Source organism: Nothoprocta perdicaria, unplaced genomic scaffold (genome assembly GCF_003342845.1).
Source record: "Nothoprocta perdicaria isolate Ctin4 unplaced genomic scaffold, notPer1 scaffold_136, whole genome shotgun sequence".
NCBI classification, from domain to species: domain Eukaryota; kingdom Metazoa; phylum Chordata; class Aves; order Tinamiformes; family Tinamidae; genus Nothoprocta; species Nothoprocta perdicaria.
This window is the reverse complement of record NW_020454494.1, coordinates 985501-1008141: the sequence shown is the minus strand read 5'-3', so window position 1 is coordinate 1008141 and position 22641 is coordinate 985501. Positions and strand designations below refer to the sequence as shown.

The window sequence follows — 22641 nt, the reverse complement described above, 5'->3', positions numbered from 1 at the left end:
CGTAACCAGGGTACCCACCCCATTCACTAGTGGACTCACCTTCTCCCTGACCTTCATTTTGTTGTTGATATATTTGAAGAAGTTTTTCTTGTTACTCTTAACATCACGTGCCAGATTTAGTTCCAATTGTGCCTTAGCTTTCCTTGTTGCATCCCTGCATTCCCTGACAACGTTCCTGTATTTATCCCAAGGGGCCTGTCCTTTCTTCCACATTCTATATATTGCTTTTTTCTGCTGGAGTTTTGCCAGGAGCTCTCTGCTCGTCCACGCAGGTCTCCTGCCCCCTCTGCCTGACTTCTTACGCACAGGGATGCACTGTTGCTGGGCATGGAGGAAATGCCGCTTGAAAACTAACCAGYTCTCCTGGGCCCCTCTTCCTTCTAGAGCCCTAGCCCATGGGATCTTTCCCAGYAGGTCYCTGAAGAGGCTAAAGTTGGCCCTCCTGAAGTCCAGCGYRGCARGGCTACTTACTGCCCTTCTTCCTCCAGTTATCTGTTACTTTGGAGCACTCCTTGGAATGGAGGACATAATTCCTCTGCTTTCTAGCTGAAGGTGGATATTAAGAGAAAGAACTGGGCCACTTCCATTTGTTCTCAGCTTATCTGTCTTTTATTTTCAAGTCTCCAGATCTACAGTCAGCACAGTCCTCTGTCCTGCTAAATTCTTCTATCTTTTCTATTCATGTAATTACCCTAGAGATATATATATAGAGAAAGAAGTCATTAATGAATACAGTTTATGAAGTATTTTATAGCTCATCTTGTCCTTAGCAAGAAAAGTGCTTCAGGACTTTTTACTCAGAAGTTTCCTCATCTAAATGACCAGGTTTATCGTAGAATTTAATAGCGAAGGATGGCACTGGTTCATTGTATCTCCACCTCAGTTCTTAGGCTTGTTGCACTCCAAAATACACAGACGAAGGGCTTGTGTGGAATGAASCAGGGAAACTTTAACAATGTCTCTTCAAGAAAGTACAATTCTGCCAAAAGTAATGACATAATAAGGACTAAAAGGCACTAACCGTAAAAATTGTCCGGTGAATAAGAGAAGAGTTGACTTCATGCCAGTTTCTATGGTTAGCTTCCCTTTTATCGATATAATAACCAAGGATTGGTGAACCTCCACTAAACCTCGGTGCTTTCCAGCCAAGCGTCATTGAATGACCATCACAGTTAAGAAGGGTGATGCCATGAGGATGTGATGGACAAGCTAGAGGGAAATAAGCACGCTGAGAGTTATTAAGAAGTCTAAAACACTGCAGTTCAGAAGGCTAGGCTTTCTGTTCTGTCTTTGTTTTCTGCAATGCATTACTCTCAGTTACACCTTGGTAACAAAGCAGTTGTAAAGCTGCTAATCAAAATTATTTTTATCTACAAAAAAAAAGGCATGGAGGATTACTTATGACAGATCTGCCTCACGAAACATCTGCCTCAGAGTTGTCCTCTGAGAAAGAGCAGACTAAAAGCTTTAGTAAGGAAATGGCAGTGTCATTTAAAATGTCTCCAGATCAAATATGCTACAAGATTTGAGAAGAATCAGAAGACATTTTCCTGATAAGAGCCAAATAAGCTAATAAAGAAAAAAGCTTATGAGTTCAAATGAAAAGAAGTCATATGACTGTCTCACCAAGGCCTCCATGTTTTGGATGGCCATGGTGAGCCAGTCACCATGTGACTTTCTGTATGTGTCTACGTCTACTTTGGATTTAAGGTGCTATCTGCCTTGTAAGGAAGAGAAAATGGTTGAACTCGAACAAGCCTAAGCAATGTGGAAGCAGGAAAGACATTTCCCTTGTGAATTTTCCTAGAGGTACAAGACCTATGGCAGAAGCTAGAATGTCACTCAGCTTCCTAGAAATTTAATGAACTACTTCCTGAATTATTTTTTGCACATCTCCTATTAGCCTCTTCTAGTCTAGCAAGCACTATTTTTGTTTTCTGTTTTTCCCTTCGCACAAGAAAGTTCAGTTGAAGACACTGCTCCTGGTCCCTGTTGTGCTGCAGTCAATGCAAGCTAGGCTTCTGACCCTACAGCTCATCCAGGCTTTTCAGCTGAATTACCAGTATTTCCTGAGAGAATCTGTTTTATCTCATTTAAAAGAGAATATGTTAGCCAGGATCTTAATGAAATTCCTGAACTTATAGCTGTGCTAGTGATCAGCATGAAAACAGATAGTAATCAGCAGAAATAGGCTTTTTATTCTATTTCTCAAATATTCGGACTGGCTCTGACTTAATAAAATAAGATGAATAAGAAAAAAAAGGCCTTTACAATTACTATCACTTCTTCATGAATAATAATGACCATAGCACACTCCTATACATGTCTTTAACACTGCAAAACATTCTGTCCCTATAAATGTGACTCACTAGCAAATAGTCCTACTAAATTCTTATTAGGGCTATTGAAATAGGTAAAAGTTATTCACATGCCATAAGTGTGTGTAAGATCCACCTGATCTGTGTTTGGTGATACACTCCATGCAGACCTCATTTTCAAAGACACACAGTGACAAAACAAGAAGTGCCACAAAATTTCAAAGTGCATATAGTACACTAGAAAGTGCAACCTAGAGGTGACAGATATCACATTGTTTGTGCACCACCTACCCATATGAGACACACTTCCTCCTAAAACAATCAAAAAGAGTAGGTTTATCAATAATACTTATAAATTTAAGAAAGCATCTTCTAACAGGCAATCTGAATGGCCACTCTTTTACTTCTGTCAAGCATGTGTGCTCCACTCTAAGAGGAAGCCTTTCAGGTGGGTGGCTTTATTTTTGTTTTTATTTTTTTCCATCTTAAGTTAAGTGTTAGTCAAAACCGACCTTCAAAGTACAAGTCTTTTCTGTGACTTTTTATTCAAATTTCAGTTCTCTGAATGCAGTGTGGAAGTGAAAATTGGAAAAGAAAGGGATCTTGATAACCTAGCCCTGTGTATTTTATGGTCTAAATAATTATTTAGCCCTCCACAAGGTATAGTAATTCATAGGGCTGACATACATAGAGGGCTTTTCTTCATTGAAATATTGCCTGCAAGCAATAAGGTACCTTTAGAAGAGYAGCAGAAGAGGTGGATTGCTCCCCAGCTTAGAGCAGCCAAGGGGACTTTTCTGTTTGATCCAGTCACAAAATAATAAAATTTCTTGCAACTCTTCTAAATGAAGCAGATTTCATGCTGAATTGATTTGCACTACTCCAAATCACCCAGAAGCCACTGTCTAACTCAGTCAAGATATGGTTTCTTTGTTGCAGCTGAGGAGCAAAAGACAGCCTGGGTTTATAGTGAATCTGATTCAATAATTCTAAGAGATTATATAAAAAAAAAAAAAACATTTTTTTCCTCATAATTACTTTTCTGCAAAGAACAGCAACATACCACAGAATAAACGTACCAATAGGATGATTGTAAAATGTACTATTATATTGAAGGAAACCAAAGGAGCAAGTTGATGGAGATCTGTGTCTTGTTAAAGAAACACAAGATTGACACGCACAAACATACTTACTGAGGGCTGCCTGTACTATTATGGCCTCAGACTCCTGAGAGTTTTCACTGAATCCTACAGAATTCACAGCTTTTACACGGAAGATATACTGCTCCCCAGTTTCCAAACCATGAACAACAAACCTGAGTTAAAAAAAAAATAGCATTACATATTAATTTATATATTTATAAGAAGCAATCCATGCTCAAAAAGAAATTTGGCTTCAATTTGTTGGCTTCAATAAGCAAGTTCAGCTTTATGAGTGCTTCACACAGGAAAATATTTGCAAGAACTCTAATACCAAAAATATAATACAGTACAATTGATTGGGACACTGGATGGGACACTGGAACACAAGAYGAATTAAGTAGCTAGTGCTAGTCTTCTGTGTAGAGTCATAAACGATGGCATATTCCTTCTGAACTTAGCGTTGCTAAATTCTAATCTATTCTTGACAGGAACTATTTTTCACTATATTCATAGTAACTGCCAAGAAGAGCTCTCAAATTTGAGCTGAAGTTTTAGGCAATTATTGTAACAGACTGAATTGTCAGGACTGCCCTATTGTAGGATGTGTTCACATATGGAAAAATTAAAAATATTGAAAAATCATTTTTAATGATTTTTATGCTGTCCAGTTCCTTTGACCAAGAATTAATCTCTACTCTTTCTTTGATCAGATTCCTTGATTGCTTGATCAAAGGTTTTCAGTGAACACAGTCATTCAAAATTAATAGCTGATAAAATACACTAAACACTATATGCTTGCTATACACCCATAAGAAATTATAAATTTCTTTTATATSTGCTCATTTTCTTCTTATAAGAAAAGATAAGCAATATATACAAACTTTGAATCTGGTGAGTAAAGCAATATTTTCTGGAGTAAGAAATCAACAGAAATACATACAGGGCCACTATCATGACAGGAGAGCTAGAGATAGAATCTCTTCTTTACCCACAGGCTTAGCAGGCTGGGGAGCTCTGATATCTCTCAGGCAACACATTCAGGCTTTATACACAGTAGTCTCACAAGCTACAGTGCTTTCCCCGTCACATTTATATCAGAAACTCATGTGCCCTGATGGCCTGGACTAAGGGCTCCAGGCAGAGACATGATGGAAAGCTTCTGCATCCCCAGATATAATATAACCTCAGATATAATCTAGATGTTAAAAAGGCATTAATTTTATGCTCATTTAGGAACAAGCCATGTAGATTCATGTCTCTGAAGCCTAATTTTATCTTTCAAAAGCAGAGAACAGAAAAAAAAAAAAAAAAAAAAAGACACTTCTCTTTAGAGAAACAATAATGGAAAAAGTCTACCCTGCAACCTGAGAATCTGCAGAATATTTTTCCTGACACAAACATTCATCTTCCAGGATGAAGCTATTGTTTACCAGATAAATGGACTTATAATTGTACTACAGTTTTCAAAACTCCTTGAAATACAGAAGTATTGTCAATACCTGTTGTATTTAATAGGCTTGTGGTTACTAGCTTCCCAGTGATTTGATCCCACCACTGAATAATCAATGTAGTAGCCATACAAAGCCTCTTCATGCTTTGGTTTATCCCACTGAACTACAACTGACGTTTTTGTATTCCTTGTGGCCACTACTCGACCAGGTGTAGATGGTGCAACTACAAAAAAGAAAGAAAATATGCACTATAGTAAAATAAATAAAAATTGTTAGATACAACATTATGTATTTCACTACATTTAATCACTATATCTGACAACTATATTTACAATACTACATTATAATATGCATTTTAGTGTATTTATCTTGCTATAAATAGTCCACTTCTCTGGATACTTATATATGTGCGCATATACTTATTTTTGTACTGTTTTTCTTATAGTAAATTAGCTCTAAGCTACTAGTCTCCCCACTTTCCTGATTTTGTGCTGGTTTCTGAGAAGATAATATTTTCAAGACATATTTTAAAATACCAGTGCTGATAAAATGTATGAGTATGAAAATATTCTCTCTCAAATCAGAATAACAGATTCACGTATGTAACCTGTAGCACTACTGCATCAGTAAGTAATGCACATGAACTATTTAAGTGTAGTTTCACAAGAGTTAAGTTAAGAGTTAAGTTAAGAGTTAAGAGTTAACTCCCTTTCAGTCAGTTAATGACCACTCCAATCCAGGAATGGAAAACTTTTCAGGAAAACTTTAAGCATGTGTTTTAATGCTAAATTCTTAGCTAAACTTAGCTACGCACATTTCACCCTGCATATACATAAATAAAAACATATACCTAAAGATTTAAATGTGAACAAAATGGTAATAAGGGCAACTTCATACAGTATATACACTATAAAATACCTTTTAGAGCTTTGTTTGAGTCTTTCTTGATAAGTTAAGAGTGGTATGTATCAAGGGCATTTTAGTTTCCCCAAATTTATGTATTTCACAGAACTATAGCTGAAGCAAGCATCATGAAAAAGAAAAAAAAAAGGGGGGGGGGCAACATTTTTCTCAGAGACATTCAGTCTTTTGGTCTCAAAAATAACACTTACATGATATTGTAGTTTAGCCAGTAGGTTTGTAATACTGAGTGGATTGAATCTGTGATAAAKGTACCTAAAGGTAGGAACACATTTAATGCCATTTATACACTCTGCGTTGCAGACATTTCTGGGGCTGGCAGATATGACTCAGAACATWCAGGACACTTGCATCCCTCTGACACGACAAACTAAAAGCACCTCCAATGGTATTAGATGTCTGGATGGGTATCCAAACCGAGCCACTAACCAACAGTTAGTTGAGTCCTGAAAATGATTCATTTCACCCCAGTGTAGACATTGCAAGGGTGGTGAGCCAAGTTATCCTTCAGGCTCCACTGACTGCAGTAGGAGCAGAGACCTCTAGAGCACTTGCTAATGCCTGCGTGGAGACACCTATATTTAGATGTCGATCTCAAACCGAATCCCTTCTTATCAGTCAATTAAATTGCCTACACACAGACATTAAGTGCCATTTTGGGTGTGCTAGGATACCCCATCCATTCTCTAGTTGATGCTTGAGAAAGAAAGAAACCCTCCCACAGCTCCCGTGTGGTGTTTGCCAGCCCGATGGTGTTGTCTCAGATACCCGCAGGAATGTCAAGCAGCACTGTGTGCAGGCAATTAAAAGCCATGTGCAAACCTGATGTATTTTAGTGCAGGCAGTTAACTCTCCTACAAAACTACTGCAGTTTCTCTTTAAAATAAGATCTTGTGCTTTCTGTCTTCCACCATTGCTATGATTTACGAAGAATGTCTTGTGCTACCCTCTAAGGGGTAGCCTATTTTCTGTACTAAGTGAAATAAATACTGTCTGTTTCTTTCCTGCCTTGGGGAATGTTGAACAGTTTAAATAATTTATATGTATTAATGAAGTATCAAATCAAGAATACAAAAAAGTACAAGATGTTTTTATCACATCTTGTGTACTTTCAAATCATGCAGGGTTACATTTTAGTTAGTTTAGTTACATTTAGTTAGGTTACATTTTTAAACTTATTGTAAACATGAATTATCAACATTATCAAAATGATCTGCCCGATGGACTAACAGATATTGTAGTCATTTCTCATACTTCTGGCAAGTGTACTAGTAATATGTGAGCTCTAAAGGCGACAGCTGTCAATATGTGGTACTGTTTATCTGTGGCTTCTGCTTAACTGCAAGATAAAATCATATATTTGAGCAATAAGAGGAGCAATTGTTCCCTAAATTACTACTTGTGTGTTCAAATGTGACCTCAAGATAAACCCTTCACTTTCGTTTGGAAAGTTGCCACTGAATATGTAGACATCACTTCCCTTATCACTGAAATATAGTCATCTACATGCCACAGAAATTCTGCGCCATCAGTAGCTCACAACTTGGGTTACTCAGAAAGGAAAGGCTCCTTATCTAATTGAAACTACAAGGAATTAGGTAACATACATATACTGAGCCAGACAATATAATTATCTGAGTTAGCGATTAACCAGTATTATCCTACTTTTTTTGACAAGTCACATTCATAGAGGACTTAGAAGGATGACAAACTAAAATAACTGAATCAAATGAATTTGATTAAAATTACTGTCATAATACAGTTATGATAATACTTGTTTGTTTATTTCTTAAATATCAGTTGCATTTAATATTGATGCTATACTATTAATGTCTTACCAACAGTATCTTGTGGTTGAATGGGTTCTGTGATTTCAGATGGATCGCTGAGTCCATGCTTGTTTGCTGACAAGACTCGGAAAACATACGGCTTTCCTTCTGCGAGGTCAAACACAGCATAGCGAGGAGATTTTACAGCAACCTGTGCATTGACTCTTTGCCAGCTTCCACTGCCAACCATAGACTACAGGAAAAAAAAAAAAAAAAAAAGAAAAGAAAGAAAAAGAGAGAGGACAAAAGAATGAAAGAAAAATAAATATGGATCATTTTGCCTTTTTGGAACTGTCAAAAAAAATTCAAACATATTGCATCCTGATATTGTGAACATATTGCATCCTGTCTTGAATTCATTTAAGAAATAAAAGAGAAGGATCAATTGCAAATGCCTTGCTTTAACATATGGAAATCTGCATTACTTGTGCATTCAACTTCAGAAAAGGTCTCAGTACATCAATATCTCCCTGTCTGTCTAAACCCCACTATCTGCCCTCTAGTCCATACAGCTACCCTCCTGTCACCTCTGATTGCTCCCAAGAGAAGTACTCTCATGTCCTGCAAAAATGACTTGAATACCCAAAGGTTATCTCTAAAGCAAGCAAGGCCTAATCCAAATTCTGTGGGAAGATGGTGAGATGGAAATTTCTTTACTCACTACCGAGTTAGCAAGAGATGTCAGGGACAAAAGGAAGGGCTTCTATAAATATATCAGCAGCAAGAGGAAGACTAGAGAAAATGTTARTCCACTGCTGAATGGGGAGGGTGCCTTGGTGAAAGTGGATGCAGAGAAGTCAGAGTTACTAAATGCTATCTTTACTTTTTACTGCTGGTCCCCCGGAACTACAGAGACCAGAAAAAAAAAAGAGAGATGACCAGGAGAGAAGAAGATTTTCTGCTGGTTGAGGAGAATTGAGTTAGGGATTATTAAGCAAACTGCACACTCATAAATCTATGGGCCCGGATGGGAGGCACCCAGGAGTCCTGAGGGAACTAGGAAGGGTTATTATTGTACAACTGTTCTCCATCATCTTCGAGAGGTCATGGAGAGCCAGGGAGGTGCCAGAAGACTGAAAGAAACCAGTCACTCCAGTCTTCAAAAACGGAAAGAGGGAGGAACCAGAAAACTACAAGCTGGTCTGCCTCACCTCCTGGTACCYAGAAAGGTGACAGAGCAGATCATCCTACAGAGCATCTTTAGGCATGTTAAGGAAAAAAGGGTGATCAGGAGTAGTCAGGATGGATTCACAGAATCATTAGGATTGGCAGGGACCTCTAGAGATCATCTAGTCCAACCCCCTGCTCCAGCAGAGACACCTAGGGCATGTGGCACAGGGTGGCATCCAGGCAGGTTTTGAAGACCTCCAGAGARGGAGACTCCACAACCTCCCTGGGCAGCCTGTTCCAGGGCTCTGTCACCCTCACAGTCAAGAAGTTCTYCCTCACATGTAGATGGAACTTTCTATGTTTCAACTTGTGTCCATTCACCAAGGGGAAGTCATGTTTGATGAACCTGATAAACTTCTGTGATGAAATGACTGGATGRATGGATGATGGGAGAGATGTGGATGTTGTCTACCTTGATCTCAGCAAGGCTTTCAACACCGTTTCCCATGATATCCTCAAAGGAAAGCTCTAGAAGTTTGGTTTGGATGMCTGGACATCGAAGTGGGTTGAGAACTGGCTGGATGGCAGAGCTCAGAGGGTGGTGATAAATGGGGCCAAGTCCAGTTGGTGGCCTGTGGCCAGTGGTGTCCCCCAGGGRTCAGTACTGGGCCCGGTGCTGTTCAATTTGTTCATCAATGACCTGGACGAGGGCACAGAGTGCACCCTGAGCAAGTTTGTAGATGACACCAAGCTGGGTGGAGTGGCCGACACTCCAGAGGGCTGTGCTGCCATCCAGAGGGACCTGGRCAGGCTGGAGAGTTGGGCAGAGAGAAACCTCATGAGGTTCAATAAGGACAAGTGYAGGGTCCTGCACCTGGGGAGGAATAACCCCAGGCACCAGTACAGATTAGGGGTAGACCTGCTGAAAAGCAGCTCCACAGAGAGGGATCTGGGAGTCCTRATTGACACCAAGTTAACCATGAGTCAGCAGTGTGCCCTCGTGGCCAAGAAGGCCAATGGGATCCTGGCTGCATCAGGAGGAGTGTTGCCAGCAGGTCAAGGGAGGTGATTCTGYSCCTCTMCTCAGCTCTGGTGAGGCCACACCTGGAGTATTGGGTGCAGTTCTGGGCTCCCCAGKAYRASAGGGAYRTGGAGCTKCTMGAGAGGGTCCAGTGGAGAGCGACAAAGATGATTAAGGGACTGGAGGATCTCTCATATAAGGAAAGCAATTTGGTCCTGTTTAGCCTAGAGAAGGCTGAGAGGGGATCTGATTAATACGTACCTGAAGGACAAATGTAGGGAGGAAGGGGCCAAACTCTTCTCGGTGGTGGTCAGTGACAGGACGAGAGGCAATGAGTATAAGTTGAAACACAGGAAGTTCCATCTCCAGGTGAGGAAGAACTTTCCTGCRAGGGTGACAGGGCCCTGGAACAGGCTGCCCAGGGAGGTTGTGGAGTCTCCCTCTCTGGAGGTCTTCAAAACTCGCCTGGATGCCACCCTGTGCCACATGCTCTAGGTGTGCCTGCTTGAGTAGGGAGGCTGGGCTAGATGATCTCTAGAGGTCCGTTCTAACCTTGACCATTCTGTAATTTTGTGATATGTTTATGCACTCAGCTGACTAATGTCATGTCCAGAAGAGTATTCATCAAGTGAAATAATTACTTCAGAATATTTCCAACATATTAGCTGAGCTAATTATTACCATGCATCCATATGGAGAAGTGCCAGCAAACCAGCATTCTCAGAGACATCTGCTGTCCACTAGCTTCCCCAAACAAGCTCTTTACCCGAAAGAAAAACAAAGTCTATATCAATGATTTTAGTAAAAGTATAGTGTCCAGTAAGCAGCCTAAATAAAATTGCCTTTAGGCACAATAAGGTACATTAAAGTTATTTTTTTCATATAATTATGGGACAGTCTGTGAACAAAACCTGTTAGACTGAAAACTCATTAAGGGCAGAATAGGCTTCATGGGTGCTTAGAAACCATTCTGTATGCTACTACAGATAAATAATATAAAGGTAAACAGTAAAGCCCCTCCCCCCCAAAAAAGCCATAATTTTCTTCATTAAAAAAAAAGAGATGAAAAATATGAAGAGATCATTTTGCCATACATCTTACATTCTGGCTTGAAAAACAGTAATTGTTGTGTAGAGGCAAGCATCAACATAATGCTTTATTCTGTATTTTGATTTAATTTATTCTGTCGCTAAGGGAGAATTATTTTACAGAATGGAGAACTCACTTCCTTTTTGTGCTTCTTGAAGTCTTTCAAATTCTATTTTTTTCTTAAGGACTGAGACTTCTTTATTTAAAATAAATTAATTTATTATGCATTCCTAACTTAGCAGATGTCTGTGCAAAGCAAAGAACAAATATTCATCCATGAACTGAATAGGCTATACATATACATAACAGCTAGTTATATGACAAAGGATTTTAGAGTCAGATTTTAATTAGTATCATGAAACTTTTTTTTCTAATAGCCTTTTAATTCTCAGTCTTAGTCTCCCTCAGTAAGTTTGGGATTTAATTAAGACTCACTTGTTTCTCATTCCCACTGCTCTGTGCTGTTTGTGCTGCTATATAAAGTTATTTCTGTAAAACATGTGAATATACACAACTCTGATGCATATTTAGAATGAAATTGAACTAACCAAGTGTAGGCATCCACTCAATAGAAATCTGCATCTGAGCTTCTCTTCTAGGCTATTTCTGTAGGCTTTTGAAGCAATTAAGTACTTTTGGACACATCCTGTCCTATAGTGGTCATCTAATATACGATTTTTCAATCATGATAAAAAGTTCCTATTTCTCCTTTTGCACTACAGGAATGTCTAGGCAACTAGCTCAGATGTAGACCTATAAATTTTAGACAACTAAAATGAAGATAAATCCCACACTTAGCAATAAGGTGTGATCCAAAATATGTTCCTGATTAGGACTATTTTTTACTTGGCTATTTTTTACTTACATTCGTCTTATTCTAGAAAGCCGAACCAGCAACCAAAATCTCTCTGTTCATTGATAGATAAACATAGGATAAAGAATTGGTTCAAAATCTTTAACTAATCATCCTTGCAATCCATAGACGTGACAGCATGCATGTATATGACAGAGAATAAGGATCAAAGGAAAAGATCAATAACAAAACAATGTGTGGTATAAAAAAGTAGACATCTATTTCTACAGAGATTTTCATTACTATTCTTAAATGGAAGAGGCATAGTGGGAGAAATTATGGACATGTTTGCTGAAAAAGGGAAAGTGGGGGCTGCAAGTAGAGAGTGATATGAATTATTCGCTAGGAAATGAACTTGGGAGGAATGGGCTGGACATGTGAGAAGAGAAACATTGCAAGGTAAGAACTCAACGAAATTTTCTTGCAATATTCTAGATGCAAACTGGGTGTTGGACAGTTTTATGGATGGTCCTGGTGTTTGTGGATTATTGTGATGGGGTATGCTACAGATGTAATGCTTTATTATTGAGAAAGACTAAGTACAGCTTGGCAYGCAAGAGTTTTAGAGGTCAGGGAAGAGGTCCAATTTAACTACTGAAAGGATGGGGAGACTTTGCAGGAAAGGGAAAAGATTAAGACCTCTGGCTGGTATCAACACATTGAATACAGACACCTGACTCAGGGATAGATATATCTAAGTCTTAGCAGCCTAGGTTGGGGAAGAACAAATCTAAGCTCCCTGTCAAGTTAAGGGGAGGAGAAATGCAGTCATGAAGACTGAGGAGCAGTGAATCTATCTCCCTCTTTATTGACTTAATAGAGAATAAGATGAAAATGCCAGGCAGTAGCAGAGGGTGCAGTATGCCTGCCAAAAGCAAGGTGGGGATCACATGATGGGTCACTATTTAGGTCCTTCTCTGCTGCAGGGCCCCTATATACTTTGCTTTCACAGAATCAGAATCACAGAATCATTAAGGTTGGAAGGGGCCCATAGAGGTAATCTAGTCCAGCTCCCCTGCTCTATCAGGAACATCTAAAGCACATGGCTTTAATAAGGACAGATTGCAAACTTCCAGCCCTAACCATAGAGGGGAGAGATTTCTTTTCTAGTGAAAGTTTTGCTTTCACTTAGACAACAACAAGCAAATAGCACAGGGTATCCATTTCAATGGACCTTGAATTTCAATACTCATTAAAGCATGCAATACATTTGACTGTCCGTGCCTTCTCCAAAATCCCATCGGCAAGTCCTGCAAGCCTCAGAGGGTGTTAGTTTTATTTTTCACCCCTTAGTTCTGAAAATGAGTTGAATAAAATTGCATGTGGTAATGAAATGCCTTGCAGTTCAGTGTCACTACACAGTACCTTCTCAATGAAATACGTCAGTGGCTCCCTGCCACGAGGAACAGGTGGATCCCAGCTGAGTACAACATATGTTTTGCTGATTTCCGAGGCATGTACATTGGTGGGAGGGCCTGGAATCTGAATATCGCCTGGAAGAGTAATAAACATAGTGAATGTTAAACAGCAGATTAACCCCCAGGTCAGCATTTGTGCTGCAGCTCATCTTTCTAAACTCCCACACTGAACCATGTTTCTTGGCTATTAAGGGCTACAGTATCAGCTGTGCAGTTCATTTCTCRCTTTAGTTCCATTTTGAGAAATGAAATATCCATGTTAAAAGTTAGTTATTTACTTTTTCAAAGTTAAATATTCCCTTGAAAAGCTGTGCATTTGTCACACATGCATTTTCTTTGATCACATTTGAATTACTTTAATCTACTGTGGAAAATGCTTTGGAAAAACCTACTCACTCTATGCAAATAAGAGCTATTTTTTGATCAAAGACAGAAGTCCAGAGAGTTATTATGAGAAATTACTCTAGAAGAAGATAACTGGAAGGGAGATACACACTCAAGGAGAAAAGCAGCTTACAATTAAGTGGAAAGCAGAAAAAGTAACAGAGAATATTAACAGTATCTGTAGTTATGTGATGGTATTACTAGCTGGACAATCTAGAGCACCTCTAAGGCCTCTGGATCAGCGATGTGCTAATATGTCGCCAGCCCTTTGGTGACCRTCTCAGCTGAGGAGTCCGACTGATCACCCACTGCCAACACTCACCACTGCATTACCAGAACTGGGGTACTTGGACCAGCATTTTCCCATCACTGCACTGAAAAGGAGCTTGTTTCCCTCCCTCCAAGCATTACAGTAGTGTAAAATAACCAGAGACAAGAGGAAACTTCACCCGTTTGAAGGACAGACATATCTACATAGATCTGAAGAAGACATAGCTATTCCGCAGATATTTATATTCTAAATATTCTAATTTTGTGGTTTGCAATAGAGGAGGGTCAAGTTTAGTTCTTCAAATAAGTTTTGCCAATTGTGATGCAAACAAAGAGCATATAACCTCTAAATGCTCAAATTTTGACATTAAAAAAAGGAAAAATGTTTCAGTAATAATCTCTAAATCATGGAAGTGAAGTTTGCTAGTCGATAAACAAGCCAGGSTCATAACTTAACTAAGGTAATTTCTTTGTACAATTTTCCCAAATTAAAACCATGCTTTTTAAAGTAAACTTGGACTTATCCAATCAAAATGTATTTTCTCTCAATATGTTTTGATCTTTGGTTTCCTACAATTTTGTTGTTGTTGTTGTTGAGCAAGGCACATATATTGACTTATTGACTGAATTTAAGAAATGCCAATGTATAGTCAAGAAAATATTTGTGAGCTTTAAAAACAATATTTTTCAGTGTGGTGCTTACAATCAAAAAACTTTTGACTGGTTTCACAAATACTAATTTGTCTGTTTAGCCACTCTGGTCATTCTTAGGCAATCSTGAGAGCAGGATTAAATCCTTTCAATCCAGATAGTTAAGACAAGGATGTATGTGATCTTCTTGAGTATATGAGAATAGCCATAACAATTCATTTAGGATGTCACTGTCAAACTACAGAAAATTCATTGGTGAGGGAAGAATCATTTAATGTTTTTGAATCTAATTTCTTATACCTATTCTCACATGAATTTCCCTTTTTTAGGTTATTAATGGAGTTATGGCTATATAAGCTTTGTGGAAGACAAGAGACAGAATTATCCATATTAGTGGGTTATTATTGTTCACAGTTTTGACAGTTTACATGAAAAGATCATTATTCAGACTAGAAAAAAAAAAAAGAAACAATCAAAGATAAAAGAAATTCAAGCTTTATCCCAAGAGCTGGCAGTAATTACCTGAATTCTCATAAGAAAAAACAATTGCTAGTCTATTACACTTCCTCAATAAAAGTCTCTTTTTTAGAAAGATATATTAATTAAAGTATAACTTATATTCTATATTTTTAAACAAAAAAAWTGAAAGATCTTGCTGAAATCATGAAATTCTCTTTAAAAAGATATTTTTTTTCTCTCAAAAGGGGAGGAGGGAGGGAAATGTGTCTGATCAAATACAATGCTCTACTGCTTTAACACAGCTTATCACTAGTCAAACACTGAGATGTCAGCACACAATAGAAGCTGTGCAGTCAAGAGCAAAGYGCTGTCTGTCCTTCTTGAGCTTTGCCTTTGTCTTCTGTTCTTTCAGGTTTGCAAGCCAGAATATCTGTATTTTTATGAAGAGTTTACTCACAAAGTCTATTTCCTTTATTTGCCACATTTTTAACTACAGTATTATATCATGTTATAACGCTTCATCCTAAGATGAAGATCTGAAGATTTGGAATGAAATCATGGAAAAGTGGCATACCTTCGAGGTCGTCCTTTCGGATTATAACCTTTCGCCCTTCATCCACGTGAACAGCTGTTATGCAAAATATTTGGTTAGTTTCTTGAGCCAATTTGATAAAKTTATAAGTTCTGCAAATTACTAGTTACCAGCACTTAAAGAGACTTTTTGTGTCTTTATATACTTGTTGTTTGTGTAACTATGTTGTTAAATCTTTCCAAAGATGGAATCAAGGTTTTACATTGCTTCATTCACTTTCATGAGAAAACTTAGCATGACAGAACTATTTAAAGATGAACTAAAAAACAATAATGTTGGACTCAATTTTCAGGCAAATTGGAGGACAAGTATATTATGATTTGACTCTTTTTCATAAAAGTTAGCAATAAATTTGATGGAAACTTAACATATTCACCTCAGGTTTTACAAGCAACCTTGGAACCTGCAGTCTTCATAGTGAGTTCAAATATTCTCTGCAGAAAAGAAGCTTTCAAAACAATGGACATGAAAATATRTGATATATGTAGCCTTTGTGATGGGTTTTTGGACAGGGCTAAACCAACAAGATTACTTCCCAGAGCAAGTCAGCMTGCTTCACTCATGGACAAGTTCTCATGAGGTTCCTTTGTAGAATGCAGTAGCCTTGAGTACAAAATGCGTTTTCAGAMGAAACTTGTTAGATTAATTGTTTCTCTCTACTAGGAAAGTCACAGTATCAGAGACCTCCAACCTATGGCCAGGGAGTTTTGTGCCAGTGCTGGTATTTCCCTTAGCAAAAGAATGAGTGGGTAAATATAAGTATCCCTAGGGTAGTTAATTCACATGACAAATGATTCTCTTTGAACTAAAGTAGACGTATCTTATAACTTTTTCAAAAGTGATTGCCAGACTATGCGAAAGTTAGTGGGATTTGAGTGCCAATCTCCCAGTAGAAATTATATAAGCTTCTAGGACATACTTCCTCTTTAGAAAATATAGGTGACAGTAAGATTTTATGTTTAAAAGACAAGCAAAACTAGCAATAATTGAGATAGTACTCCCAAGTCCTGACAAATTGTCTGTGTGGATATTGCTATGGCAGTTGTACCCTCCACCTTGGAATTAGTGAGATACCCATTCATTCAAAGGAARAAGCAAATCTTGAATATAAGATCAAATATTGAGCACCATGTCTGCCTTTCACAACCTACTTTGTGTTCTCTCCAGGTCAACAGGGTCAAGAGCTGCCACCGGTTCAGAGACACGAGAAGGCCTACTAATACCCGCATTGTTCACAGCTCTCACACGGAATATGTAAGACCGCCCTTCATAGAGACCAGTCACGGGATACTTGCAGATCCTCACAGGAGCATCGTTGCACTGGATCCAGTTTTCCAAACCAACTTCACACCTTGGAGTAGCAGAAGACAGCATTTTCCAGTGTTCATTTATCAAAGTAATCCCACAATAAACATACACCATAGTTATACACACCAAGTTAGAGTCCCAAATCCTATCCCCACTAAACTGAAGAACTAATCCATACAATTTACTAATGAAAGTAGTATTCTATAGACATCCTTTTCTTTCTACTAATCTAGTCTCACTGTGYTTGTAATTATTCATAATGAAGTTGCAAATGGAAATTTTCTTGCACATCTTTTGGCTAGGCAACTCCCTTTATTACCCTTCCACCAAGTTCTCTTCCTTATCATATCAAGCATAAGCACCTTTATTTTAAACACCTATATTTTGCTGAAATTGCAACTTTCACCTGATCTTTTCCATCCTTTTGTTATTATACTTTTAAGTAAGCACTTTTGCTTGCATCTTCTCTTCAACAACATCTGGGCCACAGAGTGCAAGTGTCACCATGAAGCAATAACGTCCTCATACATATCTCCTTTGTCTTACACTACTGTAAGTTTTTTTGTGGTGGAGAATGTCTTTTGCTCTGACATCATCCAGCAAACTAGGATCATAATCAAGGACTCCTAAGCACTGCAGTAATCCAAACAAAATGTYAAAAGGCACAGATGTAGATTATGCRCATAACATGTGAAATGTTCCCATGATCTACACATTGTACCAATTGGGTATAAGTGGTAGAGTCTCCATAGTCYAGACTAATTTCCCATTACTGATAGCCATGCATAAGCCAACATTTTCTAGCAATTTGCAGACAGTTGTCTCTAAATTAGAACAGATAATAAGGTATTGGATAGCACTGAGCCACAAATGTGGCTTTTAATGGTAGWGCATTACACATTACTAAAGTACTTMAGTAACCTTACTGCTGACTCATTTTCAAACATTAAAGATTAGATGTTCAGCTACAGAGGAAAAGCATGTGCTTTAGAGGAATAGATGCAGAATAAACATGGAATGCCCTGATCCTGGGATGTCTGCACTGAGCTGAACCCACAGCAATGTACAAATCAGGCTGAAGTAGTAAGAAATGCCTTTTAATTTAAACCACCAGTTCCTGGGAATCCATGCTTTGAACTCATGTAATAGTGATGTTAAGAGAGAAATAAATAGATCATGTAACAGTTTCTATGCTTCAGTTTCTGCAATGTACAGTTTAAAGAGACTTAAAGGTGATTAATGGATTCTGGCTTCTACAAGTCTAATAGTGCCAGGGCTTGCTCATTCTCTCATTTTACTAAAYGAATGCTATTGAACTTTTTTTGTCCTCTATTTACTGGGAATGTAAAATATCATTACCCTTGTAAACTTCCAGGCTGTGCCCATTTCCTATGAAAATGCTATATTATCTGGGCTAAAACTGTTCCAAGGAGCATTCTAGTAATGTAACAAAGCATACAGTTGAGGTCCAGTGCCTGGGGTCTGTAGAGATATAACACAAGTATCAAAGAATAAAAATGCTAATTTTTTTCCGTTAGATAGGTGCTTCTAGTAATACACAAAAATAAAAATATTCCAATAGTTACATACTTGTCAACAAAATAGCCAATGACTGGGCTCTGACTGGTCGTGTTTGGTGGTTTCCAAGTAACAATAACATAGTCTCTGTTAGCATCGTGGCATTTAACATCCATTGGGGCCCCCGGTGCTCCTGCGACCAATGCATCAGCATCTGCATCACAAATAAAAATAAATGAGTTTTGATTCCGGTTCTTCTGAAATATACAACAAAGACAAAATGGAAAATTTTCATGCTATTCTTTATGCTATTCTTTAGAGGCAGAGCCCAGAGATTTCCATGAAGACTAATTCACTGCTCTAATGAACAAACCAATAACATCTATCYGTAGGCAGGTCAGGATGTTTAGGGATATTTTTGAAGGCATCAAAGACCTGACTAGCCCACACGTTTATGTTTTGATAATCTTTCCCACTAAAAGCTGTATATCAGTAGGTTATTGATGATCCCAAAATATTCAACAAAGAAGGAAAGGAAAATGAATCCCTTAAGAAGTCTGCAAACTTTTGATTCATTTTTTGAGGYTTCTTATAATATGAATATGCCTAACTAATGAATATTCTTTCATTAAGCTGTGTATAGCTTCATCTGAGAGAAGYTGACTGGTGTGAACCAAAAATTCCTAGTCAAGGAGTTCACTGCCTCCAGGGAAAAGCTTTATAGCATGTAAACAATCTWAATCTTCAGAGTCCAAATATCTCACTTTCTAGGTATCCCTTACCAAAATAATCACACAAAAGTTTCAAGTTTGACTTGAACCAAAATCTTCTCAAAATTGTCATGAAATACCGGCAAGAACCAYTGTGGTTCTAGAACCTACTGCCAAGAGACAGGTGTGCTTTGCTGTGCTTTACATGTGTTTCTTGCACTGAATCTGAGGTGTCTCAGAGGAGGAACCCCAGTGGACTGAGAACATTTGCCATATTGCAGAGGGAGAGACTGTTAGGAGTTGTTAGGAGACTTGTACCCAGGAACAGGCCTTGCAAGTCTTTGTAAGGTTTCTTCTCATCTATGGGCACACAYGAAGATGATGCTATAACATCAGATTTCAACCCACGTGAAAGATGTCCAGCATGGACACTACAGATCAGGGAGGACATAGCTTAAGGCCAAGGTCTTGCATGTACAAAGGGATAAAAGAGAGTAAAAATAGACCACAATTGTCTGGGAAAAAAAATCTGAAAGGGACATTCCAGTAAAGTTTTAAGAAGAATAAGATAGATCTGCTTAGGTTTTCAGCTAGCGTAGTTCCAATGGCTTCAGTTAAGTTATTCCAGTTTGCTACTACTAAGGATCCTGCCCAAAGTATTTAAGAAAGTGATAGAACTGTTCAGGGAGATCTATTTTCATCTTTCAATAAAAATAAAAAAGGGAAACTTAGTTCTGCCTAGAGGTGCAYACAGGATCTCATTTTCACTTCCTTGAGATTGCTACATGCAAATGCGAGGGCAGACCCTGACCTCTATACTCATATATTTATCTTCTTTTTAACCATATCTCTTGTGAACTCTGTATTTATTTGATGAGTAAATTTCTTGCTTCCCTTCCTTCCTCTGATTATTGAATGGGTTTTGTATTGTTAGGAATATTTCTCTTGCTTTTCTTCTTCCTCCTCCTAAGTCCAGGAATAGGACATGGAAATGTCCAGAAAGGCCGATTCCCTCTAGAAATCTCTAGAGCAGAAATCATTGCAGTAAGGAGAAGAAGTATTCAAGGACGTTTAGACTTTATCAGATAAAGAAGACAGTGGAGGAGGAAACAAAATATTTCTTCATAAGATTGATTTATCTGGTTCTTCAGGAATGAAAATAGCTTCAGAAGCTAACTCCTCTTGAAGCTCCCCACTCATATAATGTCACTGTTGTTTCTAGCACAGACTGCTATACAAAATAAAACAACTATAAAATGCTAAAGTTAAGGATTTCTCTTATACTTCCTTCATTACACAAGATTAATAAAGCTACTTTTCTTGTTGCTTTTTCTGATTTATCCTCAAGGAGCAAATTAAAATCTTACCTCTTACAAACAGGTATGCACTGTATTCATTCACCCCACCTCTTGTAACCATACGCAGGGTATATAGACCTTCGTCATCCTTGTTCAGATGGGTAAAAGACAGAGCTGCTTGGCCTTCTCCAAAGTACATCTTTGTCCATTCGGAGTCCTTTATTAGCACATCTGGAAGAGAAAAAACATCAGGCATTGAATCCCTCACTGACCAGAACAATCAGCTTCCCAGTGCCTGTCAGGGGAACAGTTGAACCCTTATGCCAACTACAATCAGAGTCATGGTGCTTTGAGGTGATCAAAACTCTACAGAGASTAAACTTGATCCCTCCAAACTTATTTCATCAGTAAATTTAAGAGAATATGAGGTGCCAACAACAGAAACAGGACTGAATTCCCTTCACTATCATTTCTAATACACTCCCAGGGAAAAATATTAATCCACATTTTAAAACAATCATGCAAAAACCTGTCATGCACTGTAATGGATGTAGGATGGAACTTTGATTCATTTTTAATAAGTTTTGCTATCTGTTTAGGTCAAATGTCAGATTACTCAATTTCTTCCTTCAAGTTTAAAGACCAGATTTTTAAAGACTGCTATAAATATGCACTAAATTTAATTCTCCAAGGCAYGCCTGTTGAGCAGTGAATGAAATTAAATTTGAATTTCTCACAGGTGAGAGGTGGTGACCCATGATTAATGTAAATTAATCTGATTGCCTAGTGAAACTGGAGCAAAAATATGAGCAGAATATTTTATGCTAGTCAAGAGAGTTCCTATCACCTTCTTTCAATAATTGATCGGATTATTTTTGAATTTAACTCCGTAAGTCCCATACTAATTTATTCTAATCAATGCAGCAGAATTGTATTAAAAAATAGTAACTTACTGCTCTACGTTTTAGTAGGCTGTGTCTTATTGACACTTTATCATCTGAACAAAAGCCACTTTTAACAGTTCCTTATACAATATAGTAGACAACTAGGAGAACTTCTGTGAGTGCCTGCGCTGCTCTGTCACTTCTTTGAGTACCTACTATTGAGATCTGTTGAAATCCATCCAAATTCACTACTCCATTTTTTTTCCTCATAGGAGTTTCAGTTGTCTTATGCTAGATTCCAGTATTTGTGCATACACCTTTATAATATTTATATTACATTGGAAATCAACAGAAAGCTTCTGGTGCAGGTTGAACTCATATCCAGGTTAGACATGTATTCTTGAAGTATCATTTAAATATAGCTCTTTCAGTATCTTGAACTGTTCTAAGTGGGCCAAGATATGTGGATATAATACTCATGCTTGTTAGATTTCAACATTTTCAGAGTATTTCCAAAGTATTTTTCTCRGYAGTGGACAGTGACAGGACAAGGGACAAGGAGTACAAGTTGAAACACAGGAAGTTCTATCTGCATCCAAGGAAGAACTTCTTGACTGTGAGGATGACAGAACCCTGGAACAGGCTGCCCAGGGAGGCTGTGGAGTCTCCTTCCCTGGAGGTCTTCAAAACTTGCCTCTATGTGACCCTGTGCTACATGCTCTAGGTGTCCCTGCTTGAGCATGGTTGTTGGACTAGATGATTTCTAGAGGTCCCTTCCTACCTCAGCCATTCTGTGATTTTGCAATTCTGTGATGCTGTATTTGATTCAGATTCAGATAACTTGTGCATCCACAGGAGGCTAGTAGACCAGCACTAGTGTGAAGCATACTAATTCTGGATAAACACATACTTCTCTTGTGTATAATTAACAGAAATAAATCATACTGATCCATCTGTGGGTTTTGCTTGTACTTATTTGATTCATACAGACATAAAAATCTTAGGAAAAACAAAAAAAAAAGTCTTTATACAAAAGTAGAATTAAATATTACTTCAATAACAGCACTTTTAAAGCTCATACTGTTGAATAAACTATTAACCTTCATATCATTTACACTTATGCAATGCCTCCAGCACTCAGAGACTCAGCATAGGAAATTCAAGTGCATAGCAAAGGTTCATACTGCATGAATTCCTGCTATGTTTGCAAAGAAGTTCTGCCTGTTGATGCACATGCACACTATGATCCATGTATGTGMAGCAATGGATGATTTTAAGCTTGTTCATGTCGTTCTGTTTCCCATAATGGGACAAAAGCCTTTCCAATTTGTATCACTAGCAAAAATCTATCATCTGACTTCGAAGAGAATATATTTTCATCTCCAGTTATCACAGAGAAGATAGTGTTATGTTGA

The 22641-nt window shown here is 38.1% G+C and overlaps 1 protein-coding gene across 1 annotated transcript in view; it reads right to left on the bottom strand.

Annotated features, from left to right (window-relative positions):
• Positions 1-22641, bottom strand: part of MYOM2 (myomesin 2) — a 70440-nt gene that overhangs the window by 32040 nt on the left and 15759 nt on the right. Inside the window, exons 9-18 of the mRNA XM_026033887.1 lie at positions 20412-20573; positions 18407-18548; positions 16660-16859; positions 15491-15544; positions 13100-13227; positions 7671-7854; positions 4960-5134; positions 3512-3633; positions 2610-2630; positions 1022-1209 (exon numbers count right to left, since the gene is read on the bottom strand). Of these exons, the coding sequence (XP_025889672.1) occupies positions 1022-1209; positions 2610-2630; positions 3512-3633; positions 4960-5134; positions 7671-7854; positions 13100-13227; positions 15491-15544; positions 16660-16859; positions 18407-18548; positions 20412-20573 (1376 nt within the window). The remainder of the gene's footprint in view (positions 1-1021; positions 1210-2609; positions 2631-3511; positions 3634-4959; positions 5135-7670; positions 7855-13099; positions 13228-15490; positions 15545-16659; positions 16860-18406; positions 18549-20411; positions 20574-22641) is intronic.